The sequence below is a fragment of the Bacidia gigantensis genome (genome assembly GCF_019456465.1).
Source record: "Bacidia gigantensis strain McMullin 20006 chromosome Unknown contig_34, whole genome shotgun sequence".
NCBI classification, from domain to species: Eukaryota; Fungi; Ascomycota; class Lecanoromycetes; order Lecanorales; family Ramalinaceae; genus Bacidia; species Bacidia gigantensis.
Genome location: NW_025408610.1, coordinates 237933 through 259606, shown reverse-complemented (window position 1 = coordinate 259606; position 21674 = coordinate 237933). Strand labels below are relative to the sequence as shown.

The following is a 21674-nucleotide window of genomic DNA, read 5'->3' as shown; positions in this document are numbered from 1 at the left end:
GAATTGTATCTCGTGAACGCAGGACGTACTATCGTATAACTCAATCATTTGTCTATCATAATTATAAGACACAAATTCTATGTTCTTACATATAGGGACTTCTTAACAACTTCAAAAGAGACTCTAGAGAAGAGTAATCAAGCCGTCCATAATTCTAGGCAAAAATTAGTGGCGCTTTCGTATCCTCTAATTTCTTGTTCACTAAGTGGAGATTACGCAAATCTTTGAAGTCGTTTGCGTCATATTCTGTGATATGGAATATCACTTCTAGGGGAAATTTGACCATCTCAGGGTCCAAAGCACCTGGCTTGTAATCATCACCAATTGGGCTCTTCTTCTACAACAGGAGGGTACTTTGAAAAGATGGAGAATGACATCCCTTCGTCATCGTGAATGTCAAGAGCTTAGAAAATGTTTGTAAGAACGATGAAGAACTATGACGGTATCGCTCTTGTATAAGATACCTTGCATCGTAGGTTTAGGTAGCATGAAGTAGCCCGTGATCCTCACGCTTGCTGTATGAGTGGATTTTCGAAGAATGGAGAGCAACAAACCCGTTTTGGTAGCGTAGTGAACAGTCTTGCAATGTGGTTTCCCTAGGGTTTCGCCGCGATCAAGGCGCAAAGCTGAGGTAGCATTGCGTCGCTGGTTGGTAGTGCGTTTTAGTAGTGGTGTTAGAGTCTTACCCTCTAAGTCCATGTCAATACCAACAAGGAAGCTGCCTTTTGCCTCCTATTCGCAGATAAAACCGCATGTTGCATGCCTGCGGTGACCCAAGGACAACCAATCTTAGTCTTGAGCTCGCTCACCTATACTGTAGACCCAGAGCCGATCTCATCATTGGTACTGATGGGAGTTACCACAGCGTCCGCACCTAAGTATTTAGCCGCGATCATGCCTAAGTGGTCGCCACCATGGAGAGAGGGTTTTGGCCCTTCCAGACTGACCAAGAGAGACGATCGCTGTCTCCGTCGGTCGAAAGCACAGCGTCAAAGCCACCACCAGACTTCTCGCATAGCGTTTGGACGATATCGAGCTGAGTCTGATCGATTGCTTCGGTATCGATCAATACAAAGGTATTACTCCGGGTGAGTATGATTGCTTCATCGATCGGTTACTCGTCTGTCTTCAAAAACTCGCCGACCAAGGCCAAGGTGTTGAGTCTATAGCCGCTGTGATCGAAGGGGATATAGCTCCTCATAACTATGATACTACCTTTTCGTTTTTAAGGGCCCAATACGTCAGTGCAGGGGTGGGAATGGCGCCTAGGTTGACGTATCGCATGCTATAGGCAATTGATACTTCCTTGACCACCTGGTAGAGACCCTCTCCATCGTTATCGACTAAGTCTGTCGAACGGGCTGCAAGTCAATCGCAAAGTCGAAGTCATTACCGAGGTGAATACCGCCTTGATTGAGTGGTAGCGAATACAGGTAGGTCAGCTCAGCCAGAACGTTGAAGTAGATTTCCAGCTGCGTGAGATCGATGATTTCATGGCGGCGACCATTTACAACAAACTGCAATGCGACAGGCTTGTAGTTCAGCTGCTGCTCAGGGAATCTACCTTGAGGGAGCGGCGACAATGAACAGATCGGTGCAGGTATGGCAAGCTTCAAATGAAACAAAAAGTAAAAAGGTATAGTAATGATAAAGGCGGAGTGAACTGTGAGCTCAATTGAGCAAGCGAAGATAAAGGTGACGGGGTAAAGATACTCAAATCAGCTTTGATTAGCCCAAATTTCTTGAATATCTATGAACATACCTCTGCAAGACCAAATACGAAATCACATCGATTACTGATAATACGTTGTGAGTCCGAGGGGAGCTTTGAAAGATGGTAACACAAGGCGGAAATTAAAAGGGCTCCTCGTTTTGATTTCGATTTGAACTGTCTCTTCCTCCCTCATTACTCTTTCTACTCATAGGTAAGTACCCTGATCAATCAGGAAACCCCATTGGCGTGCGCACATACATTAGAAGCGCTTTATCGATCAGGATCAATCAGAAAGTGCTTGGAAAATATAGAAACGCGTTGCAAACAACTTGCAAACCGCATAGGTCTCAAATTGTTTGTGGGTCTGTCCTGGTCTGAAGAATTGCCTTGCAGACGTGAAGCAAAGTCAGACGTCTACGTACGGCGTTTTGAGCTGTTTCTAGCCTGTTCGGACTGAAAGTTAGCCTTGCAGCTGTGACGCCCAGCACGACGCCTACGAACGGCTTTTTCAGCTGTTTCGGCTTAATTTGGGTTGGAATTGGGCCTGGAAATGCTCTGCACAGCAACATTAACACCTAAATACTATATCAAACTCAGTTTCAGCTACTAACGCATCTACAGAGACTTTCAACGGATATATTAGAAGGATTTTGGAGTGAAAGAAGTGGGTCTATAGATTGCCCTGCAGCAGCCTTGCAGACAGCTTTTACTAACCGAATTATGCAAGATTGTGAAGAGAATTATGTTTGCCAAAGGGCAGGCAGGCTCTTGAATAGGTTTTAGAGAGATATATAGAATCTAAATATTAGGCAATGATATGAAAGGCATTGGCGTTGCTGTTGGCCCACAGGAATACGAGGCTTTAGTGGGGCTTTTAGTCACGGGAGGCAGGAGTGGAAGAGAGGATCAATGGTTGTCGCTATTTCGTTGGTGATCGCGCCTCTTTACACGACATTTGCTGACTATTTTGCCCTCCGTCATAGTAACTCCCGATGGCAAAATGAGGATCACTGGTCATTATTAATTAAGGAGCTTTTCGCAATCAGCCTGAAGTCTCAAGCATATGGTCAGGAGTTGCTGAAAATATGCTTGGTAGTAAAGCCCTGCGTTTGCGTTTCCTTTCAGCTCTCCCCAACACTACCTGCAGCATTCCTCTATCGAAGATTCTCTTGTAAAGTCTTGCCTTATCAATCTATTGCACCTTGCGATTGAACATCAACCTTCCAGGTTCTGCTCAGCAGCAAATTACCTCTAAGCCCTTAGCTTCGCTACATTAATAGGAACAGGGGGCATGTGAGCTGAAAATAGAACAGAAAGTTCAAGTTAGCAGTTGCAACAGGGACTGAAGACATAGGCGATGGCAACGACAAGCGACCCTTTTTTTTCACACCCCCTTTGAATACCGACTTTTTCGCCCAGAATAGACCTAGACAGATAGATTACGCTTTCTAGGGACAGGGAGAGCGAGTGTAAATAAGGGACAAGGCCTGCGATTGATGGGGGTGAAGGCTTCCCCAGTATCTCGCGGTGTTTAGCGAGCATGCGCAGGGTTTCAGAACCACGAAAGGAACATCAACGCGGCCTCGAAGGCGCCAATAGCAAAAACAAACGCGTTACATTTGGCGCCACAAAGACCATACGCCAGGTGCGAAAGCAGCGCCGACTTCTCCAGAATAGTAGCTGACAACTGCCGCAAACCGAATTTCAGCATATCTTAAGCAATCCCCCAGCAAGGTCTGCACAGTATTGGAAAGAGGCTGGGCCACGGAAGCGTCATCGACATCTTCTCGATCGGAGAGCATTACGGCTTTCAGTGACTACAACGGGCGATCCTCGCCCGGTGGTGTCTTGAGCAGCCTTTCAAGCTTATCAGGTGACGCCGTTTCCCCTGCAGGGCAATCTCTTCTTCGGAAAGCACGGCGCTAGGATTCTCTGCAAGCGCACGCTTTCTCTATATAGTACCTAATGCAAAAGCCCGATCCTCGAGAGTTGCCGATCCATCTCGAAGGAAAGTCGACGTTCACAGACGGCTCTAGTGTAGTCGCCTTCTGCATGTTGCTCGAGGATCTTGGCTCATACAATAGACTTCGCTTATGTTATAGTCTTTCTTCCCACGGATTACCCCTGCTCTTGTCTAGTTTATCTATGCACACGTCCCTGTTCTTCAAAGCTTATCATATGCCACAACGTCAAGCCTTGAAGCCAATGGGATGATTTTGCGTCATTCTGATGCATATCCTCTACCTATGTATTAAGAGCATTTAAAGCCTAACACAATCGCTTTATGAACCAGAAATCGTCGCAGCGATTACAATCATGGTAACAATGTAGAACGCAGCTCTAGAGGCGCCCGTTGTGGCTATCTATGCTAGAATCAGCAGGGAAGAGGAGCAGTGGTTGAGGATTGAAATTTAATGAAGACTACTCTTTAGTCGCGCTCTCATTGGCTCTGCGTTCTTTTAATCATTTAGGTATTTCAGTTATGTGCTCCCTCACCACCACTTTTAGTGAACTACAAACCTGCAACCTTCATAGGAAACGTACACGTCGACAGGCTAGAGTAGGTTGTGAACAGCACGATAGTGCTTTTCTAGCTGCGTTCTTTGCTAGCCGTTAACTCTTTTACCTATAAGGAAATAAGTAAAATAAGAATTTTTACTGTTCTATGGAAGCGCTTTCCTTTGTCCTTCCACAAAATGGCAAAATTTTCCATTCCGTTGCCACTACCAATCTGTGCTAAACTATACGAGTAGTGGTTCCGTAATCAATACCTAGGTATTGGTTATAGGTTCACAACACTAATAGTGGTGACAGCTCTAAGCCTACTATCTTCGGATATATTACCCTTATATATAAAATTACCTAGAAGAAATATATATAAATTTAATATTATATTAATAAAGTAATAAATTAATAGTCTTAATAGCTTAGAAAATATAATAACTTATAAATTTAATATTAACTATATTAGTCTAAGAAATAAAGATATAAAAGCTTTACTATCTTTAAGTCTTTCTATAAATTAAAAATTAAACTTCTTATTAATATAGCCTTAAGATCTATATTAATATATTTATATAAGAATAGTAAATAAGAACTTAAAAAAACTTCTTTAATTAATAAATATAAATAAAGAAATAATAGAATAGAGGCTATTAAGTTACTATAAGCTTAAGAAATTAGGTAAAATAAGCTCTTAATATACTAGCCTCTAGTCTAGCTAAATTCTTAGAATTTATTTTAAGTAGTCCTATCCCTTATATAGAAAAAGGCATACTCTCTTCTAGGTAATTTTAAATATAAGCTGAATTTACTATTATAGTCTAACCTAATCTTAGTATATTAATAAACAAGGTGCTATACTATCTTCTAGGATTTAAGGATACTAAAGAAATATTAGGTAATATATTTAAATAATATATTAAAGTTAGTAAGCGAAAGGGAATAGATTTTAGTATTAGGGCAGTAGTGGTAGTAGTGTTGGAGGAAAGTAGTTATTATTTAATTAAGGTTTTAAATGCTAATAAGAGAGATTAAGGGGGTTAGTGCTTAAATTATAGTTGGAAAGGGGGTTATAGGAATAGGTGCTTAGGGGTAACGAATTTTTAGCTAGTAGAAGTAAGGATAATAGTGAAGAGTAAAAGTAGAATAAGTAAAGGGCTTAAGAGGCAAGGTATAGCTATTGTTTAAGAAGTTGTATTATTAGTAGGTAATTAATACTTTCTTAAGTAATAATAAACTTATATAGATTAGAAACTAGGATAGCTAATCTAAAGTAAAAGTATATAGTTTTATAAGTCTTATAACCCTAGCGTCTAATTTACCTAATAAATAAAGAGTAAAATATAAGAATCTATATAAGTATTTATACCTAAAATTATATAAGCGCCTATAATCTAATATATCTTACTTTATATATATTTAATTACTTTAAATTCTTATATCTTTTAGTTTATAAAATATATAACTATTAACTATATAATTATAGTAAGTTCCTCTTATTTTAAAATCTTATAAGAAGGGGTTATAGAGACTATAATAAGTTCCTTTATATATATAGTGTTATAAAATAGAGATAATATAGCTATAATAGTAAACTCCGCTAATAATAATTTCCTATAGTTAGAAAATAAGAATTAAAATAGTACTAGATATTACTAGCTATAACTAGCTATAAACCTTTATAAAGAACTTCTTCTTAGCTACTCTCTATGCCTTCCTCTATCTTAGATAGAAATTAAAGATAGTTATTATAATAACTATTATAATCCTAGGTACATAACCTCTAAGTATTATATATACTATTCGAAATAGTCTTATTATCTAGCTCTTATAATTAATTTATTTTCCTATAAAGTAGTTAGGAACTAAAATAGTATATAAGACTACTTTCCTTATTAAAATTTAAATATAAATATATAAAGACTAAGAACCTTACTATAGGCTATTATTATTAGCTACCTAAACTTAAATATATAAAATTCTTTACTTTATCTAATAGAAAACTCTACTTCTACTTTAATAACAAACTAGATTATCTCTATATTAGTATAAATAAAACTTGCTTAGTTATATTTATAATATATACTTATTAGAACTATTAAGAAGTCTATTCTAAGTTAAGACACTTTATCCTTATAATAAACTATTTAGTTTCTATAGAAAGTTAAAAATACTTGTTATTCTTTACTTAACTCCTTATCTTATTAAAGTTAAGGTTTAGCTCTATATAGGATAAGATTTTATATTAGACTATTTAAAGAGTAAGAATATTCTAGGAGGGTATATACTAACTTAGTTAAATATTTCTCCCTATAAACTTATTAAAGTAGTACTCTATCTCCTTTTCCTTACTATAGTCTAGCTAATAGTTAAGCTTTCTATATAAATCTATAAGGTAATAGTCTCTTTCTAGAACGAAGTAACTTCTTAGTTTATAAAATAGGAAAGGCTAATTATTATAGGTTGTAGCGATTGCGGCTAAAGTAATATATAAGCTAGGGGTAATAATAATAATTTAATAGTAGTAGTATTATTTATAAGGAATTCTTTATTTATAATTAAACCTTAATACTACTAATAGTAGTCTAGATAAGAGTAGGCTAATCTAAAGATATTATATAAAGATATAGTATACTACTATAGTCTCTAGCTATTATAGGAAGTCTTTTAAGTATTTACTATATAAAAGCAATTAATAAGGTTAGGGACTAGATAGAAGATCTCTAATTTTTTTTTAATTTAATATACTATTATACTTAAGTGTAGACTAAAATATCTATAATTAGTAGTTGCTAAAGTATTTATTCCTTATTACTAACTATTTGCACATTTACTTTATTTAATATTAACTTTGAAAATTACCCTATAAACCTCAATTCCTTATACCTCTCTTTTCGTAGCATAGCGTGAAGTAAAACCAAATCATTATAGAGATAAATGCTCTAAGTGTCAACTCCTCCATTGATTATGCCTCTTTCAACTCTCAAATGTAAATGCTGAAGATTTTTCCGAAGGTCTCTCCGAGTCGACTGAGGCAGACCTCTATCATGTGAAGGGGGAGAGAGATTGTGGGCTTCCGTCGCGCTCATATTAACGATTCCTGCTAGACATGCTTGTCGGCAACCTGGAATCTGAGGACACAAGCTGCCCCTTGAATAGGTGAACATTTACGACTAAATCAGAATCGGCTGCCAATTATTGAATGCCTACTATGGCACCGTGAGGCCCAACTTTCCCACCCACCCTCTCTTTGCTCTCCCTCAGACTTAAAGTACTTCGCACCATCATCTCCATCCAGTTTAGTATCCCCACATTCTCGCGTACAGATATCTGTCTCTCATGGACAATATTGTCAAATACGATCGCTAGACTATTGATGCCAGCGCCTGCCGCCGCGATCTTTCTTTCCCTTTCCCTTTCTTCCACTTCTACGGCCCCTGCATAGGTTCAGCCTCCACTAAGTGGGCATAATATCAAGTATGGTCCAGCCGGCAATTACCTGTCGAAAATCAAGCAATGTCAGATGTCGCGAAATGTGACGGTTGACAACGATTGTGCGGTTGAGAGAGGTAGAACAGATCAAAAGGTATGGCTCTAATTGTGGACAGGCGACGAGTCACAAGGAGAATGATACATGGCTTAATGAAGAAAGTCCAAAGTATCAGGTAGTTCTCGGTCTTAGAGCTAAAGAAAAGTGCTATACACGATAGAGCAGCGGCGGGAGGTGGCGACATATAGAAAGAATAGCTTAGGTCGGTAAGCGATAGCATAGTCTGTGATTATTCGGCTAAAGAATGACGAGACTAGATTGAAATATATGGTCTTATATCCTCTGAAGCGATATGAATCAAAAGATAAGTCTTCGGACAGAAGACCACTCGCTAGTCATGAAACACATCTAAGAAACTGTCTCAAAGCTACAATATTAGAACCACTACCATTCTGCTTCATCTCTTTTGCTGCCCGCCTAAATCACCTTCGTCTTCTATCTCTCGCTTACAAAAATTGTCTTGAAAGCTCCTTTTCTTTGATTATGACCGCGACTTCTAAGCTAGTTATGTCGATTGGATTATACGCACGTGAATTCTACCTCTTCCTCTATCCCCTCAGATTCCTCTAGCTCCACTAGAGTCACTTCTGCTGGGGGTACCTTAAACATTCGGCGTTTCTCGAACTCGCCGCTTCCCTCCGTGGTTTTGAAATTTTTAACCTTTCTCTTATGTTTTGAAGCTATTCCCAGCACGGCCTTATGCTCTTGCGTCTCTGTAGTGTCTTGTGTCTCTGTGGCCCCCACAGATCTCTCCTTCTCTTTTGTTTCTTCCGTCGCCTCAAACATTGCGGACCACCATCCGAAGAGAAGCACTAGCTGTGGCGATCCCAAGAGGATGAGCAGGAATCATGATATCGCGCTACAAAAGGCCACTAAGTTTGCTTGTGATTTAATGCGATGATCCTCAATCCTGGCATTCATGGTCCAACGGTGGGACTTGTCTGCTCCAGGTTTGAATGTCGCGTGTAGTTGGGCAGGCATATCGAGTTGGTTTCTGCTAGAGGAGAAGGATAGCGGTGAAAGGTAGGATATCCGGTTGGGAAGAGAGAAGCAGTTGATGTACTGAAGGTGCTGTTAGTCGGCAGCGACGGAAGGAAACTTTGGGAGAGAAGGTGAAGCACCATGAACGCTAATTTTTGGCGGCAGAAAAGTCTTTCGAGAAGACTCACATTCAGTTTAAAGATGCCTCGCCACACCGGGATACCTTTGGGAGTAGGAGAAGTAAGACGTACACGTTGCAAGGAAAGGAGCACATTTGCGTCGAAGAGCGATGAATGGGAGGATGTTGCGCGCGAAGGCAGGATGGTACTCTGGTGGGAAGTGCTTTGTCTCAGTGGATGGCGTTTGCGAAGAAGCGATATCGAGACATCACTGCGACTAGGGGCTAAGAGAGGGGGTGAATGACTACGAATGGTATCGGTCGATCGCGAAGACTAGAGGAAAGTTGGGTAAAGTGCTATTAATGCCGTAAAGTCGATGACAGGACATAGGTAAACGGATGGCTCACTAATGCTTCCCTGAAAGTATACTATACGAGGATAATTTCAGGAGTAGTGGAGTGCGTTCGCGAAGAAGGCGTGGAACCGGATGAGGTATGAGGTGTAGGTTTATGAACGGATGAGTTCCAGGCATGGGAGGCGGTTCCGGGTACATGATCGCGTGGAAGAACAGAGATCTTATGGAAAGCGCTTGCGCGAGAGGTTGACGTGTACGAGAGAGCATGTATTCGAAGCAGGGAAAGAGGACGGAAATGGCGAAGGATCGCGAATGCAAGGGTTGGTGACAGAGACGAAAGGAGGAGCCCTTGAGGAAGACGCTAAAATTGCTATTAGTTGGTAGCAAGAAAATGACTGAGGGTGGCACCTCTATTTGCTTTAGATCAGATATTTTGCCATATCAAGATACCTTTGCGACCACGAGGAGGGCGCCGGAGGGTGGCGGAGTGGGGTCAGCAGGTATGAGGCATTGAGCAACCGCAACTGTAATAAGTGAACAGTAAAGAAAGGCGAGGGAGAAGTGTGTGACTTACGATCCTGAAGGTATCATTTTGCCAGCCCAGGGTACCCTTTGGATCTGAGGAGAGCGCGGAGTGTGGATGACGGGGATCGCGGAGAGGGGGCGGCAGAGAAATCGAGAGCATTATCAATTCTGTTAGCTTGAGTAGTAGGCGATAGAATAGTGTACTCACGGCCGCGTGGGTGAGGTGTTGCTGAAGCAGTGTAAATTAGGGGGCAAACAATGCTGGGAGGTGGAAGGCTTCTTAGACCGGTCAGCAGAGGGCTTCCCCCAAGTTCATCATCCAGATAGCAGAGTATAGTTGTAAATAGTAGAAACTGGTAGTAGGTAGCTGGAGATGAAAGAGATGTTTAGAGATATTTTAAGTCAAAAGATAGGAATAGCAGGTATAGTCTGCGGAAGGCAGTGGGAAATGAAGATGGTTAGATATAGAGAGAATGGCAAAAGATTGAAAAGAAGTCAAAGAATGAAAGTATAAAGTGTGCAGCATAAATAGTGGAGATAAAAGAAATCTCTCGAAGTTAGGTCAGTTGAAGAGAAGGATCTTAAGAGCTGTAATGAAATGATATAGACTATGCAGATAGTTGAGATATAAGCAAATGCTTCAAATGTCGATTGATTCTTGAGATACTAAATGATACGCGAGATATCAGTAGATGGTAGTGATAGATGGTAGAGATAGATAGCAGAGAATATGTAGGTGGCAGTAGATGATAGAGATGCCGAGATATTGTCGTAGATAAATGACAGACAAAAGGTGGCGAGTGTAATCGTTTGGGATGATTACTGAAGATGTCAATAAATAGTAGTAGATGGTAGCAGATGGCAGCAGATGACAGTAGATGATAGACCTAACAGTAGATAGCAGAGATGCGAGCAGATTGTTGAGATAATCAAAATGCATTTGATAGATGCTTAAATCATTGCTTGAGATGGATTTTGAAGTTGTTAGTAGATTATAGTACACCGCAATAAATAGCAGTAGATTGGAGATAGATAGCAAGTAGATAGTGAAGAAAAAAGAGGAAGAAGAACAAGACGGGGAAGGAGAAGTCCTATATACCCAAGGGTGGAGACCTTCGGTGGAGCCAAGACTCGATTGAATTCGATCGAGGCTGTACGCCATCAACTTTGCGCCCGCGCTTGCGAACACATCACAGCAAGCCACGCGCCATCGTTCGCGCCCAGATGAGCATATAGACCATTTTTCACATCTCGTGGCTAATGGCCAATGGCTTTTAGTCGTGCGCCGCCTACGGATCGCGATAGATCCTTCGCTGAGGAAGTATTACGCCGACGCCTGTGGCGCATGAGGAGGCCAATGCCTCTGATCCATTGTATGCGATTTCGTCCAAGGCGGACCTCAAATTGAACCGGCGAACAATGTATTGTCTCCTACGCTTTCTCAATTGATCTACAATGGCTGCGCTGGAAACTTCAACTTTGAGACCATACTAGCTCCGCAATGCTATGGGGCTCGTGAACTGTCGCGACCGTGCTTCAACACTGTCATGATGATAATTGCAATTGTTGCGTGAATATATTCAGCTAGTATACAGCTCACAGTCGGATTGCGTTGGTCAATGGGTGTAAAGCACAGATTTGGCTTCAAAATAAGCGCGTTTAATCTAGGGCCAATATCCAGCATCGGCGTTAATGGCCGGTGGGACTCTGGAAGGCTTGGGTGAGAGCGAGAAGATCGCAGTCTCAGCACACACACCATGTTGTATAATTGGCCTATTGGCTCTTGCAAATGATGTATCATCCCAAGTCGTCGAAGAATCTCGTCCCACCCGAAAATCGTCATGTTCCGCGATGCACTCAGCCTCTTCATAGCCTTACACCTGGGTTGCATCTTCATGCCACGACGTTCTTTAGAGAATTCCTTGCACGCTCCTCATTACAACTTGGAGGTTAGCGTAATTGATCGAGGCAGTGGTCTGGTGTTGGGTCTTTAGTTCCTCTCAGGTTCGTTGTTGCCCCCAAATTGTAATTCTCCTCTCGGGTTTGTCTGACTTCCGCTTTGACCTCGATGGTCCACTCTTTGGTTGACACATTGCGCCACCACAACCATCTTCCATGCCTTCCCACTTAATTGCTTCGCTAACACTTGCAAAGGTCACTTAGGCGCGCCTTCAAGCACCTGGAAATAGTGGTTGACCGTACAAGCTCCACAGCTACAGTGATACACGCCGCGTACCTCGTACTGATGTCCAGCCTTGTGTCATTACCGCGAAGTGAAATTGGCAGTCGTCGAGTTTGCCGCTTGATCTTGTGAGCTGATGTGTAGAGACGATACCTTGAGGGATCCCTCCACATCTGCTTCTGACGTGCAAGTCCTCATGTCTGCTTTCGCAGCATCCCCCTGCGGTTGCAGCTAGATCCATAGCCTAGTTAGGTCAAGTAGCCCGTAGAAAGGCTCTGTATGCTCTGTCCTGTGAATTGACTCTCAAGTCTTCATTCTGAGTTCATTGTTATCTTCTTTCCTCGGTTGTATGACCCTGCGCTACGCTGATGCCTCTTCTCTTGTTTTCCTTCTACCTGGGCGCCAGCTCATCGTGCCCAACTCTTTATACGAGCAGGAGGAAACATTGTATGTGTAGAACTGTCGTGATTGTGTTTTACTGTCCACCTGTCAATGTTGATCTGTCGCTATTCCCCTGCCACTGCTCGAGAAGCCTCTTCATCGTCTGCTGCGTCCCCCACTTCTGCGGGTATCTCAAATCTCTCCCCATGCGGGAGTAGTGCTGCTCTATTGTGTCGCCAGAATTGCTCGCGTGCTGTGTTTCCTGCATCGAGGTCTTCAGTCGGGAGGAGGTAGGCTCTGGGGGGAAATTACTGCTAGCTGTCTGTCTTCGGTCAGCGCCTATTTGGTGAAAGGCAGAGTGGATGGTAAGCACTCACCTCTTCATTCTTGATTTCAGCGGCAGCATCGGCATGTCTTAGTAGCCCATCATTTGATTCATAGCCGCTGTCGAGAAGATGAAAGCTCCCCCACCACTTCTCGCCCCATCTGCGCTCATCAGCCAGACAACGCTTCTCGGCGACCTTGACAAGCTTCAGCATTTTTAATACAGGTCTGTGCCCTCTCCCATCGTTCTTTCCTCCAAGCTTCGGCGTTTATGTGTCTCGTCGACCTCCTTTTCGCCTGGTCCGCGGCTCCGTAGTCCGTTATGGCATTCTTGTGCGCACTCGCCCATACGTGTATTCGATCAGCGGCCTCCTCATCTGTTCGCCTTAGCCGATGATTTCGCACCGTTCAAGGGTTCAGCGCTGCGAGGTTTGGCAGTTCGGCTTGGTATGGCTTGCATATAAGCTATAGGTTCTGGCGGAGGGTCTTTTGGGTCTGGCGAGGCGGAGGATGCAGCGCGGGGGGATGAGGAGGAGGAGGAGGAGGAGGAGGAGCCATCGAAGGAGGACGCGATGGGAGGCAGTGCGTCCTCGGGCAATGCTGTGAGTATAATTATTTTGGATGGGCATAATCTTGCGTGGTTTCCTTAAGCTTGCCTTCTAAGATCGTGCTAGTCCCGAAAAAGGCTAGATACCTTAGGTCTTTTATTCGGAAGCGACGAAGTAAGCAATCTTAGTGAGACGACACTACTTATCTGACAATCGCTAAAGTATCGCTTCGAATACAGCCAACATTCAATAATATAGCGCACATGGAGGCGAAACTATGAGCAACTCTTCCAATTCGTATACTCTGAAGCTGTTAGAGTCTTTTCCCAGCCTTCCACTGATTGGCGCATACGGAAACCACTACTCCCCGAATGAATGTGCAATTCCTTGCAGCGGCTTAGATTTTGCAAATGTGAGTCCAACAACTGTGGATGAGAGCTATGGCCTCAACAGTCGGAGATGTAGCAGGTCTTGTCGTGTCTACCTTCGCCCTTTAACGCCATTTCAATGCAAGTTTTCGACCCAAGCCTGAACTAGAGCCTTGACTTGGTCTTCGAGGATTTCGCTTGAATCTCTGCTACTAACCTCAATCATCCTCTGTCCATTGCTATTCCAAATATCTATTATAATGCTAATGAGTCGCCGCCAAAACATAGAATGAACGCGCTTACTTGTTCATTTTCCCCCAAATACTATTATTGAAAAGAATGACCATACGCGCATAGAACAATTACTCTCTCGCAGAGCAATAGACTAATGTTATCTATCCATGAGCACTAAGTAAAGCAACAAATCCAATATCCTCTGAACTTGATGCAGTCAGTACGACTCGTTCTTCGAAACATTCTGCGGGATTTGAAGTACATTGCACAAGAGGCAAGTTGAGGATCATATGAAAGGCTTCTGAGGAAATGTTGCAATATGGTTTTTCGCAATAAGAGTAGAACCCTAGCGTATCAAGGGAAGCATTCAGTCATCAAGTGCTTGTCGTCACAAATAATTTGTTACCAAGATTCAGCGACTCAAAGCGACCCCGATCTCATCCCAACCCCTCTCCTTTAATCGACTTCTTCGCCATCGCTTCCTGGTGAGTCTTCTCGCTATTCCTAGTCTCGTTCGTCCCTCGCTTGCATTGTTTACCCGAGGTAATTATTCCACCGCGCCAACGCCGCATAATACCCCTCTTGGTATCCGTCTTCAAACCCCTCATCATATCCCTTATCGTATGCCTCTCGATCTTCTTCATCATATTCATCATCTTCCAAATTGTTGTCCACAGCATATCCTCCGCCATATGCCCCACTAGATGCCCCCCAGTATTCAACATCATCGTCATCCGCTACTTCTTCTTCGTACTCTCCACCCTCTTCAGGTCCATCGTTAGGGTCATCGAACCCTTGATTGTATGTCTCATCGTAGCCATCACGATATCCCTCGGCGTATCCCACATGAAGCCCTCTATCATATCCCTTCCTGTAAGGGTTTTGATCGTCTGAGTATGCGTACATTGAAGGAGCCGAGTACATACTCATCGGAAAGATTGCGCTGCGAGATTTTTAGTGCACCTCGATTCGGAAAAATGATGAGTCCACGAATAATCCTATGCACGCCCAGAAGGTTTGACAAAGGGATGATGAGATATGTTACTGAGGATCGAATCTGCAAGCGAGAGGGTGTGGCAAGGGTTTCAACGCCGTTCAGCCTATAATCGCTTCTAGATTGGATCAATTATAGAAGGATGTGCAGCTTAAAGCAGAGGCTCTGTGATTCTAATCATTCAATGAAGGACTGTGATGCTGGAAATTGAATTAGCAAGAGCGATGGACTGGTGTCGATTCATATGTTGCGATCCAGACCCCAAAGTCTCTCAATTGTAATGCCTGAATCTTGTAGCAAATATTTTGAAGAGAGGTTTTATGTCTCGGAAGATCATACGCTCTCTTCAGGCTATAATGAGAACGCAGCAAATATTCACACAAAGCGCTTATGTCTCAGAAGACTGCACGTATCCTTGATATTGACCAAGTTCGTGCGACGGCATCTCGCCAGACCTCGCAGCAATTATCGGTACAAAGCCACCATGTCTCGGATGATGTTTCCAGGTCTTCAAACTCTCCGGACTCTTGCATAGGGTGGTATCTAGCTTTTCTTTGCAACAAATACGATGGACAAGGCAGATGCCTAGGCTGAGCTGCATCAAACAAATCAAAAGAAACATGATCCGACAATCAGCAATCAATGTGCCGCTTTCGGAAGGTGATACATACACCAATAGAAGGAGCATCCAAAGACACCAACACCAGATTCATGCTGCATTGATTATGTGCCCGTTCTTATCTTTGATGACGGTGCACCTGCTCCCAGTAAAGAGAAAGCCGACATTCAATTCTCAGCGACAGCCTCTTGGACATTTCACGTCGCAGCCATCAACGGGCGCCTTCACAAGGGCAAACCAACGCCCAACCACCTTGAAGCCGAAAAGAATTCTCGATACGAATATACACCCTATCACTCCACATTTTCATAAATAGGATATCGAATCTGACCATCTTTCAAGCATTTCTATTTGTATCCAAGTCCCAGATTGGACGCGTTTAACCTAACACCAAACTTCGATACCCACCATTTGCGCAAGACTCCCCAGACTTCTATGCTATACGTGCTCTTTGATATCGATGAACGAATTGCGACTACTGTTCTTTTATGCTTGTTTCTCGCCTTCTCCGGCCGTAACCTCCCTTGCTCTATGTACTCCTTCCAGACGTTGACGTCGTATCTCTAAATCGAAGTCTACGGGTACTTTGGAAGATCAGCACATCTGCTCTACTTTTTGCGCGATTTCTTTGTTGCAAAGGACAATCATACATGACACACGATTCATGACAGCGCTGCCAACAGGTGGTAAGGATTGGGCAGGCTTTGCGAGTGATGCGATTTACTAATTCCTCACAAGCGATGACAACGATCCCACGAATAGGTAGATAGAATGCTGCAATGGAAGGGATTTAGGGACGATCAGGAAGACATGTTGCAAAAAGAGGGGTGCGCAAGATCAAACGCACGTAAACGATTAGAAAGACATATCAGCATGCGAGGCCAACTTCAAGTCCGTAGTATTAATTGATACTGATGTGCGCATCCGCGCTCTATTCCTTTAAATATCTGCTTTGGGTATCACATTTTCGCTTCGGAGCGTGCCATCTATCTCATCCCGAACGTCTTATCCCATGTAATGCGTTTTGCTGTATTGGGTATCACATATTCGCTTTGCAGCGTTCCCTCTATCTATCGTGACTCGTCGTTCATGCATGATCGTAATCGCAGGCTATGCAAACAAACGAAGAAAGTACTTTTCACCACCGTCCCCCCTTAGACCCCATTAAGCAACACTTTCGATCGGGCCAGCCACCGCATTCTGATTTTCTTTCTTAGGCGACATCTTGAGCTTCTTGTTGACATCTGCCTCCCCTAACGGCCGCTTTCTCTTCTTACTCCTTGGCTCCTCTTGAATCTCCTTATTTACCCCCTCCTTGTCCTTTTCTTCGACAATTTTCGCATGACTGAAATCCACAAGTGTCACCCTCTTCTCCCGCTCATCCCAAAGGACATTCCTTCCCTCAGTGTCTCCGTGCAACACACCCCTCCTCAAACATTGTTGCGCCAGCTGAAGCGCCTGATCCTGGTGCCCACTGCAATCGGACCCGGCTGTCGCGTGGCCAGCATACGACATGAGCAGCATGTGACCAATGCGATCGACACCACATCCAACAGAGTACGGGTAGCTAAGGCGTAGCTCGCCAAGGCAGATGGGGATAACGGCTCCCTGAATCTCTTGAAGTTTGTCGTAGATTTGCGCTTCGAATTGGAGTTCGGGAACGAGTCTGGGAATAGTGCCTTTTGCGACGAAGACGTAGCCGTGGGAAAGAAGGCAGAGTTTGAAGAGGTAGCCACGTGCGCCTCGGAGGTCGAGTTCGTGGCAGCCGGCATCGAGGTCCTCGTCGAGTTCTTTGCGGAGAAGCTTGATGAGTTTAGAGGGCGTGATACTGTGGTGGTTAGTGGAGGTGGCGTGGTGGGAGGCATAATTAGGGCAGTCACGATCGAGTGGAGTTTTCTTAGCGAGGCTGAGAAGACATGATCGTGTGCAGTATTCGCGAGTCTCAGTAGGTTCTTGGGGAGGATCATGTTGTCGATCGGATTGCTTCTGATGCGGTGACGAGATAGGGGGTTTTGATAGAGTAAAGAGACGCCGTGCTGTTGGACGGGCCCCTAGGAGGTTACTATCATCCTCGTCTAAGTCATCTTCGTCCGAGTCATCGTCGTCTTGTTGGGTATTGGCGTTCGTAGATCCCTTGCAACTTTGCTTGGCTTGTTGCCGCTTTGCTTGGACTGGTGTTCCATCATCTACCCACTCCGATTCTGATACTGTGGCGTGCGTCTTAACCGTAGAGGGCATTTCATCGAGTTTATCGCCGTCACCAGCTACCCATCTGTATTTCTTAGCCCTCTGTTGCCAGTCATGGCTCGCTTTTCCCGTACTACACGCCAAGAGACACATCGCTAGGAGTTGTGCAACAGCTGTATTCTTGGGGTTGAAGCCCGGCTCCTGGCTGCGAGGCATCTGGCCCGGAAAAGTCAGAAAATACCGAATTCGGTTGGGCTTATCCGGAGGTATATAGAGCCAAATGTATACTTCACCAGTTGTGATGTATCCAAAATGGAGGCGAGCGGAAACCATGGCATCGAAGGCTTGGGTGATGGCCTTGGCTATGAAGTCCTCAGCTCGGTCAACAAACCTCTCTTGTATGGCAGTAGGAATGGTCACTCTGCGAAGGACCTCTTCCGTTGCGATCGTATGAATTCCGCACTTGAGGTACTCGCTCGCCAATTTATGCGGAGGCTTGAATTCGGCAACCAGGATGACACGCATCTTACCATCCATACTACCCATGACGATCATTTGGTCTGCGTCAAGGTACGATGGACGCTTGTGGACCTCTGGTACCAGGACTGAGGTTGTCGGCTTCCTCGCATTGGGTCTGCGAGCAGTTGACGTTCGACTGGCTTGTGAAGCTACGGCCAGGCGGCTGGGACCTCGCTCGTCATTGATGAATTTCTCGAGTGTGTTGCCATGATTCTCGAATTGGACCGCTGATGCAAGCCTCAAATTTCCCCTTGAATCTTCAGGCAGTTTACAAAGAGCTCCCAGGATACTGGTAACATATGTTTGCACAGCTCTCTCGATCCAAGAAACGGTGTCATCTTCACTACCAAGTGCTTTACTCAGATGTTGGCTTGAAGTCTGGAATGAGATTACAGGATCGAAGTGACGGTGAGTCGATTCAGCCGTTGGTCTTAAGATGCGAAAGACTTCAGACATCTTGCTGTTAAGCAGCGATTGCAGCTCACTGCATGGTTCAATCACTAGCGGACGGTACTTTCCTGCGACATCAGTGGACTTGCCTTTCGTCGAGAAATTTTTCTCTTTGATTCGGAGGGAGAGTTGTAGGTAATCATGGCCACATATCAAGCATTCATTCAGCGTTGTCAACTGCGTCTGTTGCCTTGACTGATGCAGCTGCTGTGTTGCTTCCTGTAGCTGCTGTTGCAATTCCTGATTTTGTGCTGCTGCTGCCTGCTGCGCATTGATCTTGTCGGTACGTTGGCCTTCTTTAAGCAATCGGATCTCCTCTCGGAGTTGTGCATTCTCATCCGCATCACTCATTGCGCCAGACTAAAGAGAGCGCGCGTCTGCAAAAGCTTGGAAAGCTGCTGTTGATGGTGGAGAGCAGACGTAGGAAAAAGGAAAGTGGTACAAGAGCGGGGCGCGTCATAACGCGTAAGCGCGCGTTATCGCCGTCCGTAGTCGATTCTACGGCAGACCAGAACTCAACTCGGCTTGGAATTCGGAAATCTGACAATCCCTTGGCAAAGAGCAACGTCGAAGAAAGGCGAAGGAATCCCTAATCAGCGAATCGCGCCTAGACATATGCCGCTCACAAGTCACATTGCATTAGAGTTGATCGCTTCTATCTCATCCAAATTTGCTCGCAAAGAGCAATGCATCATTCTCTCCCATCCTCTAGCCTTCTTTGCGCACAGAGCCTCATTCAAAGACAGAACTTCATCCTTCCATTTCATATTTGATCAATACTTGCAAAGGAGGCTTAGATGCCACGCAGCCTGGGGAGGATAGCAAAACTTGGCACATCATACTCGAAACCTGACTTGATTTCTTTCGGGGTTCGAACACAACGTTCGAGAGGTTTCGGCGACATAATGTCACATGGATGTGCGTACTAATGATCTGGCGGTTGATCATGGCTGTTTGCGCGGTTCAGATTCGCGGAATAACAGCCTGGCGACCCGTCTTCAAGTCATCCTAATTGTCTTAATTGGGAAGAAGTCTTTTCAAGGCAGCGAGTGAGGAGATCTTTCGTGTATCTGAGTTCGCGTCTTGGAGAGCTTCGTACTCTTTTTGCGAGTCACGCATAGTTCAACAACGAACTAGTTGTTCAATTGAGTGAATGAGGTCTCTGAGTACTTGATTGAACATTCCATTCGATAACCAGGGGAGAAAGAGGCGGTAATGAGGGCTACTTGCATGTTCGGTACGTAGACTAAACGCGTCTGGTTCTGCACATATATCACGCCAAGGCCCCCCAGCATAGATGAACATCGGTATGGCTGGTTGTGCACGCTGAGATGTTAGACTGCATGCGGCTTCTGGTGTAGAACATCATCCAGAGATCGCTCTTCAAAGTACTCAGGGATCTATAAGTAATTAACTTGAATTCATATCACAATCAAGACCCAACCAGGTCAATTGACCTGCATTATGGCATGAACAGTCTGTCTTGTTCAATTAAATACCGCAGTTTGCGAAATTCAGCTCCGTTGGTGCCATTGCTCCATGCTTCCTGAGATAGGGCGCGCACAGTTCCTCCTCCCCGAACACGGCTCCTTAGAACATGTATACAACATAAGCAAAGAGAGTTGCGAGATTTTCAAGCGTTCTGCTAATGGCTCTTCTCTTGTCTTCCTTATCGTCTCTGAACAGCCACGGTGCATAGCCTCGAGTGTTCAATCTCTATGCAAAGATGGTACATCTCCTGAGGGCAAGCGCCAAAGCGGCCCAGAAGATGAGGCTCCGCAACCAGTCGAGCGCACGAGCGCATGGGGATGTTCCCCCTGTATGAAAGCTGGCTGGCCATATCTTGACTTCATGGATAAATCGTCGCTTGAGATTTATCTGCATTGTAACTGATGCGCCATTGAGATCGAACATCCGTCGGACCAACGTTCCGTCATGCCCTTGATTCGATCTTGGTCTTCGAATGCTTGAGAGCGACCCGTGCTTGGAGCGGCGAAGACTCGCTCAGCCAGTCTCCGCATTTCCCACCTCCCTTGCTCCTGCTTTCCGAGATTTTGCCATTGCCGCAGATAAATCCCGACTCTCCTCCATTTTCACGCTTCTTCTTACTGCCGTCTCATAAGAAGCAGCGTTCCGCTCCCAATGCGAAGAATTCTTCAGCCCAATATTCTGCGATTCTCTTCATTCTTCAAGTCCTTGGAAACCAAACGTATTGCCTGCAGCGTTGATGCGGAGGGAGCTTTGTTTAGGACTATGAGCCTATCGTCACTCGCTTGACAATTGTCATCCAGCTGTTGTTGAGGGTAAGCTGAAGCAGATGCTTGTGGAGGAGTAGGGAGACAGTGTCGGGAGGGGGAGGCAGAGGACCGTGGCGGGACGTGGAGATTGGCTTGGGAGCGGTGGTGCAATGCGTGTAACATAAGTCGCAAAGCTCAATGAGGCACTTGCCGGGTGAGCTGGCTCTTTTGGAGCTGGTGGTGGGTGCTGATGGACTGGAGATGGTCAAATTGATATGGAAGACGATAAGGATGATGCGCAGCTGTTTTAGGCTTAGTCTAAGGGCTGAATCTCCGAGTGAAAGAATTGCGAGATCAATTGCGGCTCTCCTCCCAGCCACCAGAATCATCCTCCCCAAGTACCTCATCCAACGTAAGCATTGCCCTGAAAGCTCATGACAATCATTCGCTTTCGAGAAGCCTAACTCACTTCACCGCCACCAAGTCCCAGACAGACTCGCCTCTTCTTAGCCAGCGCTCACCGACTCCTGCACATCCTTCAATCGGGTCTGGGCAAGTCTACCTCCGCAGCCATTGGCTCAGCCTTACATCCTACCTCAAGAATTGTCATAGACCGCGCACTGCTTTCGAAGCCTCCGCTCACGGAGTAGAGCTTGTCGATACCTCTCCGCTTCTGCTGGTGCCTCGCATACATCCCAGCCCATTGACTACACAAAGGTGTCTGAAGCTCGTGTGGGACCCACGGAAAGTGTTTTGGGTCGCACACGAGGCTAACCCGTACAAAACGGCTGCAGAAGCAAGGGAGTGTCACACGGGCGCATGACGACAGAAGATCAATGAGGGTCGAGCGAAACGCGTAGGGTTTGCTGGATTCAATGTGGAATG

The 21674-nt window shown here is 44.7% G+C and overlaps 4 protein-coding genes across 4 annotated transcripts; all 4 read right to left on the bottom strand.

Moving 5' to 3' along the window:
• Nucleotides 1-8212: 8212 nt before the first annotated feature.
• Nucleotides 8213-8552, bottom strand: KY384_000018 (uncharacterized protein; the record flags this gene model as incomplete). Its single annotated transcript, XM_044808556.1, has 2 exons — nucleotides 8213-8267; nucleotides 8296-8552. 2 exons carry the CDS (start codon nucleotides 8550-8552, stop codon nucleotides 8213-8215), a joined length of 312 nt encoding a protein of 103 aa, XP_044665708.1.
• Nucleotides 8553-12434: 3882 nt separating this feature from the next.
• Nucleotides 12435-12848, bottom strand: KY384_000017 (uncharacterized protein; the record flags this gene model as incomplete). Its single annotated transcript, XM_044808555.1, has 3 exons — nucleotides 12435-12571; nucleotides 12622-12631; nucleotides 12687-12848. 3 exons carry the CDS (start codon nucleotides 12846-12848, stop codon nucleotides 12435-12437), a joined length of 309 nt encoding a protein of 102 aa, XP_044665707.1.
• A 1469-nt stretch (nucleotides 12849-14317) lies between these two features.
• KY384_000016 (uncharacterized protein) lies at nucleotides 14318-14707 on the bottom strand (the record flags this gene model as incomplete). Its single annotated transcript, XM_044808554.1, has 2 exons — nucleotides 14318-14654; nucleotides 14688-14707. 2 exons carry the CDS (start codon nucleotides 14705-14707, stop codon nucleotides 14318-14320), a joined length of 357 nt encoding a protein of 118 aa, XP_044665706.1.
• A 1853-nt stretch (nucleotides 14708-16560) lies between these two features.
• Nucleotides 16561-18903, bottom strand: KY384_000015 (uncharacterized protein; the record flags this gene model as incomplete). The annotated part of the gene is made up of 1 exon (XM_044808553.1): nucleotides 16561-18903. The coding sequence occupies one exon, from the start codon at nucleotides 18901-18903 to the stop codon at nucleotides 16561-16563; it is 2343 nt and encodes a 780-aa protein (XP_044665705.1).
• Nucleotides 18904-21674: the final 2771 nt, after the last annotated feature.